General features: G+C 29.3%; 1 protein-coding gene across 1 annotated transcript; it reads right to left on the bottom strand.

Annotated features, from left to right (window-relative positions):
* Nucleotides 1-5741: 5741 nt before the first annotated feature.
* LOC107448834 (carboxypeptidase N subunit 2) lies at nucleotides 5742-22857 on the bottom strand. Its single transcript, XM_021147747.3, has 3 exons — nucleotides 21915-22857; nucleotides 7762-7910; nucleotides 5742-6069 (listed from the first exon to the last, which is right to left on the bottom strand). Exons 1-3 carry the CDS (start codon nucleotides 22568-22570, stop codon nucleotides 5924-5926), a joined length of 951 nt encoding a protein of 316 aa, XP_021003406.1. The 5' UTR covers nucleotides 22571-22857; the 3' UTR covers nucleotides 5742-5923.
* Between the last annotated feature and the right edge of the window lie 270 nt (nucleotides 22858-23127).

Raw genomic sequence — 23127 nt, 5'->3', positions numbered from 1 at the left:
GCTATGTTTAAGACCACTAAAATTAATTGATTTTCCCAATTTTAAAAAAATAAAAAATTGCTACAATGTAAATTTAAATATTTTAGTACTTAAGAAAAATAAATAAATTGGAATTTGAATCTTGATAAAAAAAATTAAAACAAAATGAAACGCGTGTTAAATGATTTAAGAAAGCAAAATTTTTCTATTGTTTAAATTCTGATTAAAAAAACAAACAACGGCGAATTTGTCTCCTAGTGTATTTCACTTATATCTCCAGAACCATTTGTTCTATCATCATAAAATTTAGACAAAGGCGAAAAGCGCAAATTTAGCTCCCCCCCATTTCCAAAAATGGTACAAAATTTTTTGAATTAGATCATTCAGGAAAAACTGAGTAAAAATTGAGTGTTTTCATTGGTTTAGGAAAAGTTATTGAGATAAATTAAACCGTTGGAGATTCTGTTTTTTCAAATATTTTAACGATGACATTAGTGATGTTTGCTAGCTAATAGTTCTCATTAATAAAAGAAAAGAGTTTATTACACGTTTTATGTTATTTAATTGTTTTTTATTCTTTGTATCTGTCTGTTTGTGTTAAACTCATCGATCGATTTGAGCGATGTAGCATAGGTGGACTACGTCACTAAATTAGTACTCCTAAAATTATTTGAAACATGTTTATTTTGTTTACAGTTATGCTTTTAGCTTGTGTTTAGAATGCGCCCCTATAAAAGTAAACATTTTTAAAAGCTACGGTAATTAGAATAAAAAAATATTCTATGTATTAAAAGGAAATTTAGGGGACAAATAATACTAACTCGTTTTGGAGAAAATTAAAATTGGCCATATCAATAGTGTCGCCAATGATACTGAATTAGTTTTATTAATAGCTACTAACTGAAAAAAAAAGGCTATTGACTAAAAGCAAAATTAATGAAACAATGGTACTAATTCGTTTAGGACAAACATAGAAAAGTGCCATGGTATTACCGAAGCTAATATTGCTTAATTAATTATTGTAATAGGCATAATTGTTATTAAGGTAGTTGGTGCAGTTTTAAGAGGCACCAAATAAAATAATATAGGTATAAAGTATTACATTAATATGCTTGGTGCCTATTAAAATTGCGCCAATGATATGCAAATTTAGTATAGTTAACGCAGAAAATGGTTTTTTATGGTCCCTCGAGAGCTATAGAAAATTGCTTGATTGTGGTAAATTTTATGATCTGGCAACGAGCTACTTCAAATGTATGCCAAATGATACTGAACGCGGTTATCCTTTATTTGATGGAAGAAACCACTAAAAGCTTGCTTTGATTAATCCAATAAAGGAAGAGCCGTGGTGGCTCAAAGGATAGGGCATTCGCATTCCAATGAGGTGAACCAGGTTCGAATCCCTGCGTTGGCTGGTTGATTCGAATTCCACATCCAACTTGCACTGACCACAGTGCTGACGTAAAAGATCGTCAGTGGTAGACAGATCATGGGTGAAAGTGATCTTACCGTCAGGATAACGATGTGAGGTTTTCGTGGCTTTCCTCTCCGTGTAACGCAGTTCCATCAAAAAGTCCTCCACGAAGGCAAATTTCCCTCAATACTTGATCCTTGTTTTCTGAATTGGGTTTAAAATTACAAGGCTACGTGTTGAACATTAGTAGTCATAAACTCAAAAATTAGGTCGGCTGTTCAACGACGGTTATAAAATAAAATCTAATAAAGAAAGAGGCGTGGTGGACCAGGAGATAGAGCGTTCGTCTCCAAAGAGGTGTCCCAGGTACGAACTCCAGTCGTGACTGAGGGTTGATACGAATTCTACTTCCGGCTCACCCCGACCACAGTGCGGTCGTAAAATATCATCAGTGGTAGACAGATCACGGGTTAGAACCAACTTGCTGTTCTGTATTTTACATCGTTCTGTCTTGTAGTTCTGTGCATGAGTTCATTCCGTTGTTCAGTATTGATTTATTTACTATTTACTTTTTTTCATCCCATGTTCAGCTAGTTTAAAATATAATTTTGCTTCATTAATTCCAATTTTAAATTTTATTAAGAATTTAAGATAAAATTGTTCAAATGAAATTTAGTTTTTTAAATTTTATTTGCACTTTTTTCCTTCGAATTCTGACTTTATATCAATTATTTTTTAAAATAAACGTTATTCGACATTTGGCAAATGTAGCAGTTTAGCATTTCGGCATGATTAGTATTAATAACGGAAGAAGAGTTATCTGTTCATTAGAATGCATCAAAATATGAAGAAGCCTAAATAACGTAATAAACGTAAATAGTGTATTAAAATGTAATAAAATTAAGTGTGACAAAATATTTAAATGCTTCAATAAAAATATTTGAAGTGAAAGCACCCTTCGTTGGTGCTATACAGTATTTCTGCTTTGTAGAATTCTTATCAAAAATGAAGTCAAAAGAAGTATAGGGCACAAAATCTAAAACGGACAACCTTCAATAACTTTTGATCTAATGATCTTCACGATCTATCGGATTCAATCTAGAAAATTAGAGGGGAGGACCTCAGATATGTTAATTAGTGCAGACGATATTGTGAGTAATAGAATCAGACGTAAAACGTGCTTTCTTTGAATAAACATAAAGTTTTACCTACGGATTATGATTTGTGATTCTCAAAATATGAAATTCAATCATCCGAATCACGATTTGGAACTCAATCTTAATGCTTCGAGGGTATGATCTCAAATAGATCTGTATTAATAGGTCTAAATAGGTTAAATAGTGTCTATATTAAATTACGAAATCGGACACAAAAACATACTTTCTCTGAATAAAACATACTTTTTTATCGGTGGATATGGATTTCTTATCCCTAACGCAATTTGGGAAATAGGATTCGAATAGTTTGGTCAGAAGAGTGTTCCAAATTATAAACCCCTTAATTTTTCTTTTTGAATATTTTACCATATCTCAAGGAGCAATTACGCAAATTTAAAAATTTTGAGCGTAATTATAAGATTTATTTACTCAAAAATAATTCAATGCAAAAATTTACTTTTAGTAAATGCAATTTTTTTATTATTTTATTTAATAATAATCGAAAATATTTTGAATTGTAAGGGATATAATAGTTTACATCATTTCAAAGAATGTACTTTTACATGACTTTTACTACTATAAGAATGTACTTTTACTACTACATTAATAAATAACATTTATTACAGGACACTTAATACAGGACAATACACATTATATCATACAAGGCATTTTATTTAACAGCAGAAGCCGTCTGCCTCGTCCGCTACCATCACATTCAATGCGTGGGGAGGTGCACAATGATATGCGTGCGCATGACGTGTTAAATACGCTTCCTACAATATTAGTATTGTGATTGATATTTAGACACTATATATTATGATCGATTGATTGATCACCTTGATATTTTTCGTTATTTCCATAGAGTAATTAGCCTAAATTGAAACTGGCTAAAGTTAAAAACCCTAACCTAACAGTCTTAAATAACTGTTACTAACTCACAATTAAAAAGTGTTATTTCATGTGGTGACAGAGCCTCTGAAAATCAACCTTAAGATATGAAGCACTTACCTACGGAAAAAAGCTGACCTTTAAAACGAGATCTTCAAGATTTTGATTAACGGAATAAAAATTCTGATTTACTGAAACAAAAATGGAATCCTTTGTTGCAAAATATTCAATATATTTTTTTTCTTCTTTTCGCTTGATCGCATGAACGAAAATTTAAACTGCTACAAAATATTTTCCTACATATTTTAAATACGATTGACAAAAGTATCTTTTTCCTTATATACTAAACAAATATCTATATATATATATTTACCTGTCTTCAATAATATATATATTTTATAACTTAGAAAAGGTTTTCTAAAGAATAAAGAAATGTGGTGAGTATTTGGAACAGAGTAGCCAGTGGCATCTTGTCATATTCAAGGACAACTTCTACGTTCCATTTTTTTGAAAGTTTTCTTATATTGAAGTTTTCTGACACAAAAAATGTCCCTGTGGAGAATTTTGTAGCTCGAGGGTGATAAAACCAGCAAAGTATAATACCATTTGCTAAATGAAGAATGAAAAAATGATTTTGTTTGAAAGGGAGCTTTTTTACTTGTTAATGGCTTTTTTTCAATTTTTTTCTTTGCTGTCATATCATCGAATTCTAAACACAAGTCAGTTCTATTATAATTATTTCTTTCAAATAAATGAAACCTCTTTCAAGAAACAAGCGTGCAATTATTTTGTTTTTAAGTTATTAAATTAGCTCACAGGAAAGAAAAGCTAAATAAGTTCCTAACATATGTTTTTAGAAAATTCAGGATAAGATTCACGTTTATCATGCGAATAAAACTTATCATAAATTGAATTTTTTCGCATAATGGTTACCCAAATGAAAGTGGAAACGTTAAAAATGAGTCAGCAATAGCGGTACTATGACGGAATGTTAATTTAGCGATCCACATGTTTGATTAATAAGGTTTTTTGAAGCTCTTTCGCGAATGGAAATAAAAAATAAATAAATAAAAAAAGTCACCGTTTAAGTGCCCAACTCTTGAAGCAAAACTATGATTTTTTAAACTGTGTATCTTGCCGTAAAGAATTAGCTGGAGCTTTAGAACGGACACAAAACTAAAATATTTCTAAAATTATTATACTTTTTCAAAAATCTCCAATTTGGAGGCATTTTTCCAGTCAGATAAAAATTATCAGAATCAATGCCTTGTTTCCATTTCTACAAAAAATTTATGAACCCAGAAATGCAACATTGGAGTAAATTTTTAAAGATTAAAAAATTAAACATTTTCATTTTCTCAAAACTGTGGTTTTTCTCCATATTGACGTTTTGCTCCGTTTTCGGAATAATCAGAGGGTGCTGGCTTAAAGATATGCTAAACTTGACCCTAACAGACATGATTAGTTGTTGCTAACTAAACTCAGATTAGATATGAAAATAACATCTGAATTATTCTGAAATTATCTGGTATTTACGTTTTTCATTTTAATTTGGGCAACCCTTACCTACAGTATAAGAAAAATATTTAGAGTGAAAGAATCAAAAACAGAACATTTAATTCGAAATAATTTCTTTTCTCGTGACTCATTTAGGAAGATTTGAACGAGCTTTTTCAATAAACGAGAAAAAAATGCAAAAAGAAAAGTTCCAACGTTCAGGAATATGCTTCCTGATCATTCCCAACGATCTTATGCATGCTTTTTGGTTTCAATATTTCTGCTTTCTTGAGTAGTTCAACCTCACTTGCATGCAGCAAAAAGGAAAAAAAAAATTCGACATGAAAACAAATATAGTTATTTTACGAAATACATCTTATTACAATAAACTTGTAACAATAATGTTATTACAATAATGTTTTAATAGTTCATTTACTTCTTTGTCTCTTTTCTGCTTTTGTAAATTGAATTCATTTTCTGATTAGATTGCAATAAACTTAAATCTTATTTTATCTTCTAAAGTTATCTACTGGCAAACTGTATTATTTAATAATAAAAACAATAATTTTTGAAAAAGATATTAAAAATAACATAAGAGAAAATGAAGAAAAATATTTATAATGAAAATCTTAGGGTTCAAATAAATTCACATGTAGAACAGTATATGAGGGGGAAATGTTAAAGAATTAAAATAATCTCTTGGTAAACTTTAATAATGCAAACTATCAATTTTGAAAAGATAATAAAAATAGTATTGAAGAAATATAGAGAAATATTTAAAATGAAAATACAAGTAGAACAGTATACGAGAAGGGAATATTTCAATTTTATTTTTTTTTCTCATAAAATTTAATTGCATTGGATAAGAACTATATCGTCGGTATTTACAATAAGAAAATAGTGAGTAAGAGTAGATATTAGAATTTTAACTTTGGAAGAAATATGAAATTAGATTAAAAACGATATTTCATCGAAACAGCAGCTGGAATCAACAAGATAAATCTTCGGCTTTTAGATCTTTGATTTGTTTTCCGTAGAGGGCTTTAGGGTGAGCGCATTGTCCAACTATATCCAAAGGTTTTCTCGAAGATGTCACTGCCCATTGCAGCTTGCAATCACATTTAATGGGGTTATCTGTAAAGAAATTAAAATTTGTAAATAAAGTTTATAGAAATTTTTTTAAGTTCGTAAATATTTTATTTTTTATATACTTAAAATTAATTGGAATTTATTGCAAGCCTTTATAATAATGTCAGGAAATCTTCTCAATGTTGTCGAGTTGAGCGGAAATCAAAATTGCATAATTGCATCCATAGACTATCTATCTTACTTCAACTACTTAAAACATTTGCAAACAATTCCTTACATTTGCAACCTTATTACAACCTTATGTATATCTTAAACAATACCTTATAAATACCTTATTTGCAACCTTACAAAGCTTTGTGGAGCTGACGATTCTTTAAAAAGGGAAAAGAATTACCTTATAATATACCTTATTTGCAACCTTATTACAAACATTTGCATACCTTAAAAAGGGTTGTTGCAATGCGCTTTTTTATGAAATAATCCTTATTAACTTTCAACAGCTAACACACTTTATTTAAATCTTTAAGTTAATATGAAGAATTATAGCTCCAGCTACAATTTATAATTATCAATATCCATATAATTTATTTCTTGGATAACATTTTCTGAATTCTAAATACCACTACATTTTGGGGTGACTATTAAATAATGTTGTCAAATTCACCTTACTCTGGGATGTACAATGCGAAAAAAGAAGAGGGAGAAGGAAAATGAGCCATCCTGAATAACTTAACAGTTATTTACATCATTCTTTTACAATTATTTGCTTTTACAATTTTTTACATCAATTTAAAAACAAATTATTATTTCTTTCATGCCAAAAAAATTTGCACAAAATCGGTAGAGTGATTCCTGAGAAATCAAATTTTAAAAACGTCCAAATTTTTAAAATTCGACTTCTCGAGAACTATTCGACTGACTTCACTTAAATTTTACGTTTTCTAAATTCAGTCAAATTTTATAAATCTGTATTTTTTAAAATGATGTAAAATTGCATACCTTACAATTAAAAACTTTCCATTTCAAAAATAAAACAATTTTTTTTATTTTCGAAAAATTATCAATTTTAACAGCACTGGATAAGAATTTCCGATTTGTTAATATACACCTTCATTGGATACATTTTTAGAATTATAAACAAAAAATAAGAAAAAAACATTTAAGATTCTTTTTGAAACTTTTCCCTCCACGTAATCTAAAATATTTCCTAGTGTTGATGCCGCCGGCCATAATGGCAGATCGGTTGCGATTATTCTTGTTTTCCAGTAGCGCTATCTTTAGCCAAGAAGTCGACTTCTGCCACACCCATACATCACACCCATTTATAGGGCGGACCCATTCATACATCCACAGATCGTAATTTTGACCCGAACAAGAGAACGATCAATCTCCAATACAGTACCTCCAGTGGTACTGATTTGTTATGGGAACATGAAGGACTTTGGAACCCAGCAGATTCAACGTGCACCAGTCGCCATGTACTGCACGGACAGTCTTCAGCCCGCTGGATTCGAACTCCCGTTCTCACAATCGTAAGTTCAGTGCCTTGCCAACCAGGTTATCCCTGCTAAAAATACTTCCTTAATAGGATATAAATACCATTGTAACTAGACAAATTGGGATAATATAATATTAGGTTTTAAAAAATCAACTTTGCTTTCAAAATTAGTAAAACGATATTATCTATAATAAGAAACATATTTAATAAATACCTCTTAATAATTACTAAATAATTACCTCTTAATTCAACATGAACATCTGGTCTCCAAACGGGTGAAAATACTTCTTCTGCAAGAGTTGAGATTGAGTTATTACTGAGACTCAGAACTTTTAAATTTGAGAGATTGTCAAACACACCCGATGGAAGAGAATAGATTCTGTTGTAACTGAAATTTATAAAAAGAAATAAGTGTTTGTTCTTTCAGCATGAAAGAGATTTTAATGTTTTAATTAAAAACAAAGCACAGATTTGAGGGGGTATATTCCTGCGAGGTTTAAAGCTGGATATTAAATTCATCGAAAAGCACAAAAGTTAAGTGAGCCAGCAAATTTATAAATAAATTTTAAACACTCGAGGATTTAATAAAGAAAATAATTATATTCAGTTAGTAGATTAAGAATTAATATTCTTTGTTTGTTATCTTCAACATAACGTGGGATGTGTTTTATTTTGTGTAGGTGAAATATGTTTTACATTTTTTTGCTTATGCTAATCTTAATATAACTGTAAAAACAATTCCTTTCGTTATCAAATTAATAAATAATTATTCAGTAAAGTTTAATATTATTACAATCTTAATTACGAAAAAAATAACGTTTTTAAATTTGCGTTTTCAAATAAATAAAATTTACTTTAGTTCGTTTATATTTTGAATTTTCAAAATTTAAACCCAGATTGCATATACTTATATATTTTTTTTGTATTATTCAAAAATAGCTTCAAAATTTAGTGAATGATTTTTGATTAAAAAATCTAGACATATATGATACCACGACATTTAACTTTGATCACTAAATGTTGAAAATTCTTTAACTTCACAGATAACTTTACAGTAGTAAAATTAAGTCAATTATGCAGTACTTTTTAACAAAACTAATCTGAAAAAATAATAACTGTGCCAAAAACTTTTGACTATTGACTCAAATCATTACAACAATGTTTTCCAGATAGTTAAAATAAAATCAGATTGTTACTCGGAGAGTTAATATTTAAAAAAATTGAATCTTCCAAATAAAAAGTATATCTTATATCTTACATCCGTCGTTGAACAGCCGACCCAATTTTGGGTTTACGACTACTAATGTGCAACTCAGTAGCCCTGTAATTTTTGAACCAATCCAGAAGACAAGGAAACTCTTAGATCAGTATCTCCAGTGGTATTGATTTGTTATAGGAACATGGAGGACTTTGCGACTAGACAGATTTAATGTGCATCAGTCACCATTTACTTCACCGGTAGTCTTCGGCCGGCGGGGATCAAACCCCACGAACCCTTCGACATGGGCCCAGTGCCCTACCAACCAGGCTATCCCGGTCCTCAAATAAAAAGTTTAGACACAATCAAAGAAAATACATTTCTGAATATGCTTTTGTAACTTAAAATATCAACACTAATTATTTAGCAGGAATAAAGTATCACCCCTCGAATCACGGCACACCATACTTTTTTTTCCAGCTTGTAATTAAATATAAGTTTTAAATTATTTCAAATTCATTCTCACGTAAAATAAGTAAACTAGTTAAATTCGTAATAAGTAAACTAGTTATTTCTCTAGCGTATATAGTTAATGGATGAAATATGCGAGCAACTCTGTAAGAATTAAATATTTTAATATCTTTTCATAAACATTTACAGAATATTTTACAAACATTATTACATGTTATAAAAACTGAGAAGCGATTTCTTTCATCTAAAAGAAAATTAACGTGAGAAATACTTTAGCATAATAAATAAAATTTTCTATTTTACTGTAGATCTGAGTTCTTAAAGAAAGCATATAATCGATTTTGTTCCACACATTTAAAAAAAGAAACATGCTGTCACATTAACATAACAGTTTTGAAAAATAATTCTCTTGAGGTACATAATTATTTCAATTTCAAAGAGCATAAAAAACATCATTATAACAATTTGCTTCTTATTTTGAAACATTAATGACGTATTTATAGAAGTTTAAAAACAAAATTGGATGGTAATTGGGTCGTAAAAATGACAAGAAGCTATAAAATTGTATTGCTATTAAGATCACATATTCTTAAATGTTTCGTTGTAGTAGTTTTGATACTTTTAAATTGAAAAAATACTGGGGTAATATTTCATGCTTTTACAAATTTTTTTAAAGACACCGGTCTATTTGTTTTAAATTTCCTGCACGGTTTGATTATTTGTTTGTTAAGTATTGCTTACAAGTACGTCAGCGGATGAAATAAATTTATTTTGGCCTTGCAGACAAAAACATTACTGGCAATTTCCGCAAGGTTTGAGAAATTCGTTTTTCAATTCTTCCCAAGTCAAATTTCTTGATGATCCCATTAAAAAAGTTGATGGTTTATGTTGTTTTCAGTGCGATTCATGATGGTCCAACAACATTTGATGATCACCATCATCCAACATTTTCCATTCTGCCTTCATGGTTTCTGAAAAGTAAACAAACTTCCATCATTCCATGATGGAAAATATTACTTTAATATTAGGACGGTTAACCATCAAGAGAAGTTTAGTTCTCATGAACCAACAATCCATGACGATCCGTGATGGTCCATAATGGTACAATAATACATTTCCATGACGGTTTAATGCAAAATCTTGTTGGTTCAGCAGGAATATACCATCACAACCATTTGCTTTTTTATGTTGGCCAATCATAAATCAGACCGAATTCCTACAGTGGGGTAATGGTGCTTCATGATGGTTCCAACAGTTGATTGCTAAGAATCTATGATGGAAATTTCTGATGGTTCAATATGAACAAACTATCAAAACAAGTTGCTATTCTTATGTTCGACCATCATAAATCAGTCCGAATTCCTACATTGGGGTAATGGTGCTTCATGATGGTTCCAACAGTTGATTGCTAAGAATCTATGATGGAAATTTCTGATGGTACAACATGAACAAACCATCAAAACAAGTTGCTATTCTTATGTTGGACCATCATAAATCAGTCCGAATTCCTACATTGGGGTGATGGTTACTTATGTTGGTTTCCATCAAAAAATATAATGGTTCGTGATTGAATTATTCATGGTTGCCATCAAGATTATGTTGGTCCATCAATGGAAAGCCATCAAAAATTTTGAATTGGGTTGTCTTACGGCTGGTGCAACAGATGGTCCTGTACTGCAAGTACTATCATACTTCGAAGGGAAAAGATTAATAGTATGTGATTACGGTACGCATAGAATTTGAAACATGATGAAATGTGCGAAACTTTTAAATGTGAGAATTACACCTTAATGCTTATTTTATCTTAAAATTTTAATCTCTCTATTTTTTGTTATAGGACTTATATTTTTTTCATTAATGTGTACCTGGCATTTAGAATCAAGATTGCTGCTATTTTAAGATTTTCTTTTATTCGCTGTGTTTGTTTTAGTTTTTATGAATCGAATGGGATCGTGAATCGAATAGTTTGAAGCACAATTATGTAATTTCTGAAAATTTAGATTCTTTTCATTTACATTTTGTAAGAAATTTTTATTTGTTTTTCTGATGTCCAATCTATTTTTTAAAAATTTTATTTCTCATATTGATTTATTTCAATAAATTAATCATAATTCATTTTAAAGTAGTTTTCATTTCATTTTCATTTCAATTGTTTTAGAATTGTTTTACAGATAAATAATTTTCCACCAATTAATTTGAAGTGCTTTCTTTTAGTAGTACAGTTATTTTATCATGCATTGTAGTATTAGATATTCTTGTCGTATAAAACATGAAACCTCAAAAGTCTAACTTTAGCATATAAAATTTAGAATTTTTTTTCATGGTGTTGCTAGTACTAGTATGTCATTCACCCCTCACTTGAGCTGCAGAATTCTCTATTGGTGACGCAGTGAAGCATTTAACGATTGTTGTTGTTGTCATCGGCCATATGGCAATGGGGATGCGATTTTTTTCCAGTGGCGCCATCTATGTCTAAAAATTCGACTTCTGCCACATTCATACGTCACACCTGTTTAGAGAGCGGACCCATTCATAGATTCATTCATTCACTGATCGAAATTTTGATCTGAATCAAAGAACGATCTATCTCCAATACAGTACCTCCAGAGTTATTGATTTGTTATGGGAATATGGAAGACTTTGTGGAGGACAGATTTACTTGCGCCTATCACTATTTGTTATTCGGTTGGGTGTGCTCGATCTCCCGTTCTCACGAGCGTGAGTCCAGAGCCCTGCTAACCAGGCTAACCCGGCCTCGCACTTAACTGAGGATCTATACCACGCATCCTTGGTCCCTTCGCTGTTTGATTAAAGCTATTAATGATGCTTGATTTTGGGGATCTACTGAGAACCGTGTTTTAACAAACAGTCCACTGCGTTACTCCATAGGCTCACCTACAAATAAATATAAAGATTTCTGTTCCATGGGCTGCCATGTAAAAGTTGAAGTAGATATATGTTAATTAAAAACTTAAATTCATTTTAGAATTTGTTACATAATATATTTCTTTTACATAATCAAAAGAAACGTGATGCATTATGTAAATTTAGAGTTCCAGATCACATGTTTCATGTTTTTAGAATTTTGGCTAAATAGAATGCAAGATGTAATTACACAAATGACAACTGCAAAATTCACTATCAAAAGGTGACAAATCTATATCATTTGGCGGTTAAATTAATATTTTTGAGCTGCGCTATTCATCTCTAGGAGTTGTCAGCTGCCTCATTAGTCAATTTCTGAAGATGAGAAGAAGACTGTGAATGAGAACTCAGAATGCGAGTTTTGAATTTCCTGTGGAAGGCATTCTATTTTTACCTTAAATTCTTCTTTTTTTAAATACTTAATGTGCTTCATATTTATATAAATTTAAAAAAATATTATATTTTTTTGTGAATATTTGAGTTATTGAAGAAAGATAAAAGACATTTTAAAACAGTATAAGTGATGTCATAGCATTTAATTAATCAAGGTTATATTCATAAGTAAGGTGATCAACATGTAATTTGTAATCAATATCGGTTAGTTTCAAGCTAAGTTTTAGCAATTATTATTATAAATATTATAGGCTAACTGTTGACGATGTTAGATTATCTTGATGAATAAATTTCCATAAAATTTTAAAGTGGTGTTAAAAATACTTGGAAACATTATCTGGTTTAATTTTAAATAATGTTACAGAATAGTATTTTATTTAGTATTACCGTCATCGATGAACTTAGAGTCCGCAAATCAAATTCCCTTCCATTTAAAAATGGAAATAAAATAAAACTGATAAGGCAATTTCTGAAGTACTCCACTTTTCTTTGCTCGTAGAGTTTTTGCCAAGTTTATCCCCTCTGTAAACGTCTTTTTAGTCTTTTATACCACGATTCACTAGTGTTTTATAAATTTTTTTTATTTAACGAGAGTCCATCTCAATCTTAGATAAGAAAATTTAGATACTTTAGTTTTCTCAAATGATTTTTAGAATAACTGTGTTATTTTGTTCTTTGCACTTACAATAAAAATCCTATTTTCCAGAGTGAAGATACAAAGACTACATCTGTACAATATAATATTCAAAATTCACTAAAATTTCTTAATTTGTTACAAAACAGGTTTCTGTGTAATGCTATAGAACAATTTTTACAATTTATGATATTACTATCTTCGCCTGTTTGAGGATAATAATTTCAACTAACTCATTAAGAATAATACAACCTATCAATACTTTTTTTAAGAACTCGAGAGGAAATAATAGGAGTATGAGTATCCAGTATTCACCGGAAATTGAACCTGGTAGTTTTAATTTATAAAAAGCTCTAACTTCTATATCTTTCCGTCAGACACTGTTAACGGTTTTTACTTAAATAAAAAAGTGTTGGTGAACCCTCCAAATCCTCTGAAACTTCACGCGTGAGTGTGGAAATAATTGCATTAAACTTGTAAGAATTTTCATTTCGTCAAAAAACAGTTTGCTTCATGACGAAATGATTATCATAAATAATGAAAATACAGACGAAGAACTACTGAAATGTTAAAAATGAAGGTTCCATTTCCGATGTGCATAATAAGAATGATTAAAATTTATTTCCTTGCTAAAATTTGTTTTTTCAAAGTAGTCTTCAATACTCATAAAAATTAAGAAAATCCAAGATAAGAAATTTTAAGCGCTGCTGACGTCCATGTTTTGGGATTTCTACTTTACGTAAATTTTTTTGCTTGACTGTAAAAAAAAATCATGTACATTTATGATTTTTAATCACAAGCTAAATTGTTTGTGCAAAACCGTAAAACTTATGAAGTAAATCAGTAGTCAGAATGGTTTTTACCATAGAATAACTTTTTCCTTAGAAATTCCGAAGTTAATCCGTAATCAGAACAGTTTTTTACCATAGAAGAAGAATTTTTTTCTTTAGAAATTCCGAAGCAAATCAGTAATCAGAATGGTTTCTTACCATACAAAAAAAAAGTTTTTCCTTAGAAATTCCGAAGAAAATTCGCAGTCAAATTGGTTTTTTACCATGCCAAAACCAACTTTTTATGTAAAAGTTACGGAGAAAATCCGTTGTCACAATAGTTTTAAACACACGAAATCAAATTTTCTCTCTTAAAGTTACAAAGTAAATTTGCAGTCTTAACTGACTTTTACCATATGGAAACGCGTTTTCTCCGCGAGAGTTACGAAATAAATCTGGTAGATGAATTCGCATTGCCCAATCATCGCGGGGATTCGAACCAGGAGCACATCATTGTGCTCAGCTAGAACTCTGAGCCACCACGGGTCTAGTGGAGAAAAGTCTGAAACTGCTTTTACCTTATAAGTCGTAGATATTGAAATCGTATTTTAATGTAAAAATATTTAAACCTATAGTGGTCTGATCATGAGACTTATGATCCTTGTTGAAACGCATGAAGTTAAAAATAATGAAACTCACTAAAATAAATTTTAATATTTCGTGAACATTCCTATTTATAAAAATAAATGAATTTTTCCTGCTTTTTCAAAATAATGGTAAGTAAAATAATTGTTGAAAATTAAGTGCAAGTATAAAAAACAATCGTTTAATGATCTGAGAAAGGCGAGTTATCGTACAGTAAGAAAAGTCGCATGACAAAATTTTTTTATTTCAACTGTCGATTTTAATCAATTGATGATTAGTGTGAGAAAAAAAACTTTTGTCAACAAAACAGCTTTAAATAGCTAAATATACGGGGAAAGTCAGGAGAAAATGCGTATTTATTACAGTATGCTTAGAAATACGCATACAGTATACTTAGAAATATGTATACAGTATACCTAGAAATTTATTACAAATAACTTAGAAATACGCATATTTACAGTATGCGCATACTTAGGAACTTGAAATTATGAGAGGGTGTAGAAAAATGTATGAGGAGGGTGATAATAATAAAAATGGATATTCGATTACTTTATCGAGAATTATTAACTATTTAACTTGTAGTATATAAAAACCATGCGAGATGATATACAATTCGCTGAATTGCAACAACTAGTTAAAATTTAACTCGCTGAATTTCATTTTGAAATTTCAGTATGATAAATATTGCTATTTAAAGTGCTTTTTTTCACTAATATATTCTTCTAACTTTTTTTGCTTTCATTAATGACTGTTTATGAAATCTTGTAGAAAAATTTTGCTTTCGAAATTTTCATTTTAAAAGCTCGCGCTTGATTTGATACCAAAAAATATATTTAAGAAAATCAGTAAGTAAAAAATAAGAGAGTGATAGTTTAGATGTTTCCAGTTGTATTGATGTTTTTAAAATTAAGATATGAATCGTTTCCCAGTCAGAAATAATACATGATATAAAGGTTATCGTTGTTAACAAGTTTCTCATTTACTATTTCTTACTTAAGGTACTAAAAAAATGACCAAAATATCGATATTTTTTTATTGCTTATAATAAAACTTCAAATGCACTGTAAAAAAATCATCTCCCTATGTGCATTTTTACAAAAGTTATGAATGATTTTAGGTTGCCATAAACAGAAACTTGATCAGAAGACTTTAAAGTGTCTTTTCTCATAGATGATAATTTTGTGTTTTAATCTTAATTAAATTCATAAGGAATTTTTTCTATCTAAGATAAATCATTGAAGTAAACTTTTGTATCTTAAGTATAATACACTTATTTAAATTGTACAGCAATTTTTACAGCATGTTATATAAACCTAATAGGAATTTTTGACCTTTTCTTTCTACTTTTTTACAAAATAATCTACAAGAAATGTTCTAATTGAAATATAAACAAATGAATGCACAAAATTGTTAAAATAAATATTGTAAGCATTAAGAAAATTTTTTTTGAAAATATACTAAAATAAAAAAGCCTTAAAGATTTAAAAAATTTGAATTTTTCATTTTTTTTTTAAATTTAAAAAATAGATTGCTGATACCCTATTTTTTTAAATATAAATAATCCGAATTCGTCACTTCAGAAAAAAGTATCCTCCATGTTATATATTTCGTTTTGGCTTAAGCAGCATTTTGTTTTGATACTTTTATAAAATCTAAAATTTTATTTGCATTCATTAAAATAATCAAAAATGTTTTCTTCCATTTTTTTTCATTAAATAACTTCCAAACGAAGTCATAAATTAATTGAAATAAAAAGGAAATGTTATTTTTTGATTAAAATTCCTATTTATTTTAATTAACGCTAAAGCTCGTACATTTTTGAAAAAAGCTTATCCTATTCATATATTTCATAACAGCACAAAAGTTTTGGAATTAATTTTTGAAAAGAAAATAATAATAATATTAAATCTTTCAATCAGAATAAAAACAATAAGACTCTAAACTAAATTGAAATTTTATAAAAAAAGTTCGTCGCATTGCCAACAAAACTTAAAAATGAATTTTAGAGAACAAATATCTTTTTTAGGAATACTTAAGTAATTTAAAAACAATATGACTCAAGAGAATCTAAGAATATTTAGAAAATAAAAGAGAATTATAAAACGTACTAAAATTGATTCTCTCAGTCAAAAATAGTAAAATTTTCTTAAAAACATACTGTTTTTAATTTGAGTTATTTATATATTTTTTCTTTTTACATTCCGAGTCTTATCTTATTGCACTCAAATAATGAGAATGGACTTTTCATGAGTATTATATCAAAAAATTAGGAATAAAACCAACATTCAAAAATTCTTTTGGTAAATACAATACTTAATACATTTTTTAATTCGAATGAAGAAGTACCAAAAATTACGCATGCATAATCCGTGACAAGTCTTGCGAAAGAGAAAAAGTTTAATTTTCATTATTGCTTTTAAATTTCTGTTTGTTAACGCAAGAATAACTCCTTTACATACAGACAAATTCCTTAACTATTCTTTTTGTGACACAAAACGTTTCTACAGTTCAAAATCTGAAAGATGGTTTTATATATTCATTAACGATGTATCCATAAAAAATTAACTTCGTGAAAACAAATAAAACTTAAATGCAGCACTTGATTGTTTATTGTTTACTTTATTTAATGAAACATGCTTTCGTAACATATCTGGCCGATGTAAAAGTATAATAAGTATTTTTAGCAAGTAAAATGTAACAGTGCCGTGAGAAAATAAAGATAATTATCTATTTGTGTTCGCCTTTGGAAAATAAGCATGATTTAAATTCTTTGCAGAATATTGCAAAAAATGAGAAACTTATTAAATCGTAAAATTAATGCAAACGCATCTTCTTGAATTATATTACACCAATTTACGCTTTAATAGATAATCTCATAAAAATATGTTTTCAGAGTTAATAAATTTTTCGTTTTGTTTTGAATGATTATATAGTTTTAGAAGAAATAAAATAGTAATTGTGTTGTGACAATGCTGTATAGATTTTCATGTGTTTGTTATCATTGTGGGAAACGTGTTTCTAATGACTTTTATTACATGAAATGCAAATTGAAAAAAAAAGTTATTTTGTGTAGTATAATTTGTAAACAAATTTTGAGAGAATTTAAAGGAACCGTTTGTCTATTTAGGGAATTTTCTATTCTAATTTCAGTTTTTTCCGTGTATCATTATCTTAATTCAGTTCGAAACAAAATGTATTCTTTAGTGATAAATATTTATTTGAGAAATAGAGATACAAAATTTAATTTTTTCTTATACTTTGTTTTCAATAAATTGCTAAATCTGGTAATTAAAAAAGATATAGATGTAATAAAAGGTTTCTGTTGATATATGCTTTAAAATATGTTTTTAAAATTTAAATGTTTTCTCAATTGGCATAAAAATGTGTATTTTAAGGATAAAAGTAATGTTTTAAAAATATTTATTTTTGGTTTCATAATTTCATATGTTATATTTTTCTAACTGTAAGAAGAAACTTTTAAATTAAAATAAAATATCCAAGATTTTATCACCCTTACTATACACTGAGGGGATCTATCTCACGGAATAGCACTTTATCAAGCTATACGGAATTATATACGAAATGCTATACTCCTCTAGCTATACGGAACTCAGCAATTCGACGTGTCATGGACTCAATAAGTAGTTAATGTCATGCCCTCAACAAGTAGTTAGTGTCATGGACTCAACAAGCAGTTAGTGTCATGAACTCAACAAGTAATTAGTGTCATGGACTCTTGCAAGAATATTCAGCTATGCAACATCATTGAATGCTCCTAATTACGAAAGTTTTGTGAGTGCAGGGTTTTGTCCCCGAAATGAGCCATCAATTGTATTCCATAAATGTGCGATCTAGTTGTCCAAATCATTCTCTGGAATGTTCTTCAAATCAGTCATGAGCAATTAAGACTTGTGACTGGTTTTGTTTGAGTTCAGTGCACGAAATAATAAACGAACCACCTTGAATAACTTTTGATCTAATGATTGGATCTTCACGTTCTATGACTTAATCTTAATGACTCGAGGGGGTGACCTCAAATGTTCTAATTACTAAGTGCAGATGACATTTTAAGTTATGAAATCAAGCACAAAAACGTATTTTCTCTGAATAAATATACCTTTTTTTCGATGGATTCAGATTTTTGAACCCCAAAATATAGGGAGTAGCCGCAATCTAGGGAATAAGGTCTCCATTGTTTAGTTAGGAGATCGGTCCGAAATTTGAACCTCTTAATGTTAATCTTACTTTTTGCGTACTTCGCCATATCGCGAGAACTTTTTAAGAGAGTTGAAAAGTTTTTGCACGCACTTATAAAATGCGTTTACTCAAGGATAATTCCATGGAAAAAATAAATTTTACTGCATATTTACTATTTTTCATTATTTTCTTAAGTAATTGTCAACAAAATTCTGAATTGTAAGGTATAAAATTTTTTACATCAATTTAAAGTTTGTAATTTTACATGGCGAAATACAAACTTTGAGCAAAACCGGTGGAATAGTTCCTGAGAAATAGAATTTTAAATACAAGACTTTTTTAGTTTAATTTTTAATGGTTAAGGTTACACCCTAGTAACATTAAGGTCCTAGAATGTGAAAATCCGATCATTATATTAAAAGTTATTCGTGGTGGTCCGTTTTTTTGTTTTGCGCACTGTACATAAGTTCTTAAATGACTGCAAGTGATCACCAAGACGGGGAAAAGCACATTCCCAGGCAATAATCGGTGCAATCGGACCATAGCTCCATGACACAAAAAAAGCGTCGTGTCTGCATTTTTTCTGCACGGTCTAAACCATGCGTCACGAAGTCTACATTTTTTATATGGCATATATGAAACGAATGACAATAGTAAACAATTATTTTGGCTACGAACCTCATACCGCCTCTAAAGGCATTACGAAAATAATTCATTTAAAATAGAAGTTGGAAATGAAAGGGAATCGGATGCTGTGTTGATAAACTATCACCATCAGTGATGATAAATGATTTTGAAACATGATTGATTAAAGAAAGAAGATAAGCTTTATTGTAGGATAAGCAAAAGTTTATTGAATGTAAATAACCGAAAGTATTACATTTCAAAAAGTGTTTTATTTTCTTTTTATTCCTTTAAGAGTAGTTTTTTGAAAAATAAAGCTTATTTTCTTCAGTTTCAAAGCAAACTCTTTTTCATGTCTTTTATGGTAATTTTTTTATTATTTAAACAGATAAATGTTGCAAGGCAAATATGCATGTCTAAAAATATAATTTTGCTTTCTTGTAAACTATTTATTGTTAAAACTTCAATAAAGATTTTTTATGCTAGAATTTATTATATTATTAAAACAAAAGTCATTTATTATAATAAAGAATTTCAAATATCATTTATTATAATAAGAGCAAGGGATAGAAGTATTATTAAAAAACGATTTTATATTTTTATAATAAAAAAATGAAAAATTATACTAATGAGAATTTAAAAAGTAATTAATTATTACCTTATGATGAAAGCTTATAATATATATATTTAGAGTACAGAGCAAGACAAAAAATAAACGGTTTGGTGGGCCCAAATTAATATTTAAGTGAGGAGAAAAAAAGCACAAAACTATTAAAATTTGACATCTTAGTGTTGAATAGGAATTTTATGTTCAGAGTGATCAAAACATATTGAACTGTCAACAAATCAAATCAAATGTTGTTATAAATGTGTGTTAATAAATGTTGTTACATATGTGTGTTAGTGATTAAAAATTAAAGAGACAATTCATTGCAGTTTTTATACATTTTTATGAGTGTAGAAGACAATAGTTTCTTTTTAGACAAATTTAATGTTTTTATTACAAATTTATTTTAGTTATTTATGCTGGTAACTGTGTTCTATATGATGCATAAATTGATTTATTTTGTAATGGTTTGATTCTATTGCAGTAACCTACTGTAGTTAGATCCAGAATTCAAGCAGAAAAAGATGAATCAATTTCAGCCAAACAGAAAGTTTTTTTTAGATTTAAAAAGGAAATTTTTGTTTTTGTTTTTGCTAGAAATAGTAAAGTTTTCCAACATTGTGAGTAACTTTTTCGTAATATTAGCTCATATTGTGTATTGATTTAAAATAAGCTAACTTCCTTACATAATCCTAACAGGTGAAAAGAAAAAATGTTTCACGTAAAATGTCAAAAACAAATTTTTCAGTAGAAACTTCAACTAACTTCAACCCATTTTAAGATTTATTAATAATATTTGATAAAAAAAATATATAAGTGTGTTACTGTGAATGACCGAAATTGGTGATTGTTGACTTCCTACGGTGAATGTTGATAACCACATAGTCGTTTTGGTAATTGTCCGAAATATATACTGGGTCCAGTTAAGTGCCACTGTCAGGTACGCCATACATCAAAGTTTTTTCAAGCTTCAGTGACCCTGGCCGGTATGCATTTGTCCGGTATGCCCTACTTCAATGTTTTTTTACGGTCAAGAGCCACTACCCAGTTTGCATTTAACCGGTACTCTGAACACTGATGTTTCTCCTAATCTATCCTCAGCAGATATTAAAATATGGTCAGATGCTGAGTTGGACGAAATTAGCTTCTAGTAAATCATTTTGAATTTATCTCTGGTATTTAACCAATCAAAGTACTTGTTACTGTGAATGACAGAAATGGGTGGTTGTTGACTTCCTGCGATTAATGTTGATAATCACATTGTCGCTTTAGTAAATGTTCGAAATATATATTTGGTCCAGTTACGTGCAGCTGCGTGATATATATTTGACCGGTATGCCTTACATCAATGTTTTTTTAAGGTCAAGTGCCACTGCCCAGTATATATTTCCGAACACTGATGTTTCTTATAATCTATCCTTAGCAGATATTAAAATATCAAATAAATATAAAATTATCAACGAATAAATTAATATCAAATCGGATATAACAAATATTTCAGAGATTCACGGTAACAAATATACTATTTCTTGCAAAAGTAATTGAAATTGCTTATAATCATTAAATTTTTTAAGGTTTACTAAATATTGTGATATAAATTACTGCAATGCAATTTAAGAATTTTAAGCTTATTGCTGCTAATTTTTTCATATGCATCGAATAATTAAAATCTCGCAATACGCCATAAACTTGCACTCTTTTTGTTGACATTCCTTTAAGTTATACCAAGTAAAGTCATTATATAATATATAACTTTTCACAATATAATAAATAACTATAAAATATGTCTCACAATACAATATATGTCTCACAATATAATATGTAACTTTTAAAGTGATTCCGGAAATGCATCACACATAATTAAGTGTATTTTTTTTATTGTGTTAAAAGGAATTACAAGAAAACAGCCATTAAAATTAGATACTTACTCAAGTCTTAAATGTTCCAAACTAGAGGGGTTCTTTAGCACCAGTTTTGGGAAAGTTCTCAATTTATTATGAGAAATTCGCAGATAAGTTAAACTCGTGAGCACTCTGAAGCTGTCTGGTCTGATATCACTTACATTACCAGCAGCTATTGTCACGGATTTTATCGATTTAGAAATCGAATGGCAAAAACTGGAGTCGATGGTGCTGTTGAGCGTCACATTATACATGGACAATGTTTGCAAATTCCTTAAATGCTCAAAATCTTCCCAAACCGGTTTTGTTTGGAATGACACATTTTCCAAAGATAAATGGTGAAGTCCAAGATCGGTTGAAGAATTCTGAAATGATTCAAACGTACTGTTTGAAATAATCAGCGTGTTCAAGCTCACATTTCGAAACACATTTAGAGGTATATGAGTCCAATTTAAATTACTTATTTGCATTAATACAACATTCTCTTGCAAATTTGAAAGAACAGAATTTAGCGCATCGAAGCTTTTCAGATATGAACAATGTAAATCAAAGTCATTTGTACTTGAAATGCAGGAATTGTTATTTGCAGAAGTGGTTGCAGGTGCAGTGTAACATTTTGACACGGATAAAAGAAACGCTGCAATACTCAGCATGCAGGAGGAGTGGCTTTTAATCGAATACATTTTTCGATATTAGTTGGTAATAAATAAAAAGGATTCATCTGGGGTAACTTAGCTTTATATATTTTCAAGTCATTTGCAGACCGGTTGCTGAAGCAGCATCTTCGAGCTCGATAAAAGTCCCGGGATTCGAGCACGATAAAATTCGATTTTCTCAAGAGATCCATTATGAATGCTTTCATCAGCATTACGCTCAGTTCTTGGAAACAGACATAAACAATGTGGTTTAAAGTCTTATTGTTTATCGCTATTCAAACATCATGAGAATAAAAGTAATCCGATTCAGTAACGAGAAACCTTAGTTTAGTTTATCAGATTTAAAATAGTTAATAAGTTTCAGCACAAGGTTATGTTTCAGGGACCTTGTACAAAATGAAAGATTTTTTAATGAGTTAAATGTTGAAAATTTAATCTTAAAATGCAAATTATTTTAATCAATTAAAAATTAAACTTTAATAGATATTGAAATGAGGGAAACTCTTTTATGGATTAAAATTATGCTAAATAAAATGCAGTTGGGCATGTAAATTTCCTTAAATTCATTCACAAGCAAGCCCAAT

The sequence above is a fragment of the Parasteatoda tepidariorum genome, chromosome 2, assembly GCF_043381705.1.
Source record: "Parasteatoda tepidariorum isolate YZ-2023 chromosome 2, CAS_Ptep_4.0, whole genome shotgun sequence".
NCBI classification, from domain to species: Eukaryota; Metazoa; Arthropoda; class Arachnida; order Araneae; family Theridiidae; genus Parasteatoda; species Parasteatoda tepidariorum.
This window is presented reverse-complemented; position numbering and strand designations above follow the sequence as displayed.

Bases quoted from the DNA above. Each gene is read 5' to 3' on its own strand.
- LOC107448834 (XM_021147747.3), bottom strand. From the start codon at position 22,570: ATGTATTCGATTAAAAGCCACTCCTCCTGCATGCTGAGTATTGCAGCG. The intron at 7,911-21,914 runs GTAAGTATCTAA...TATAAATTTCAG, and splicing joins TTGGAACATTTAAGACTTGA to TTACAACAGAATCTATTCTC. The intron at 6,070-7,761 runs GTAATTATTTAG...ATTTCTTTACAG, and splicing joins TGTTCATGTTGAATTAAGAG to ATAACCCCATTAAATGTGAT.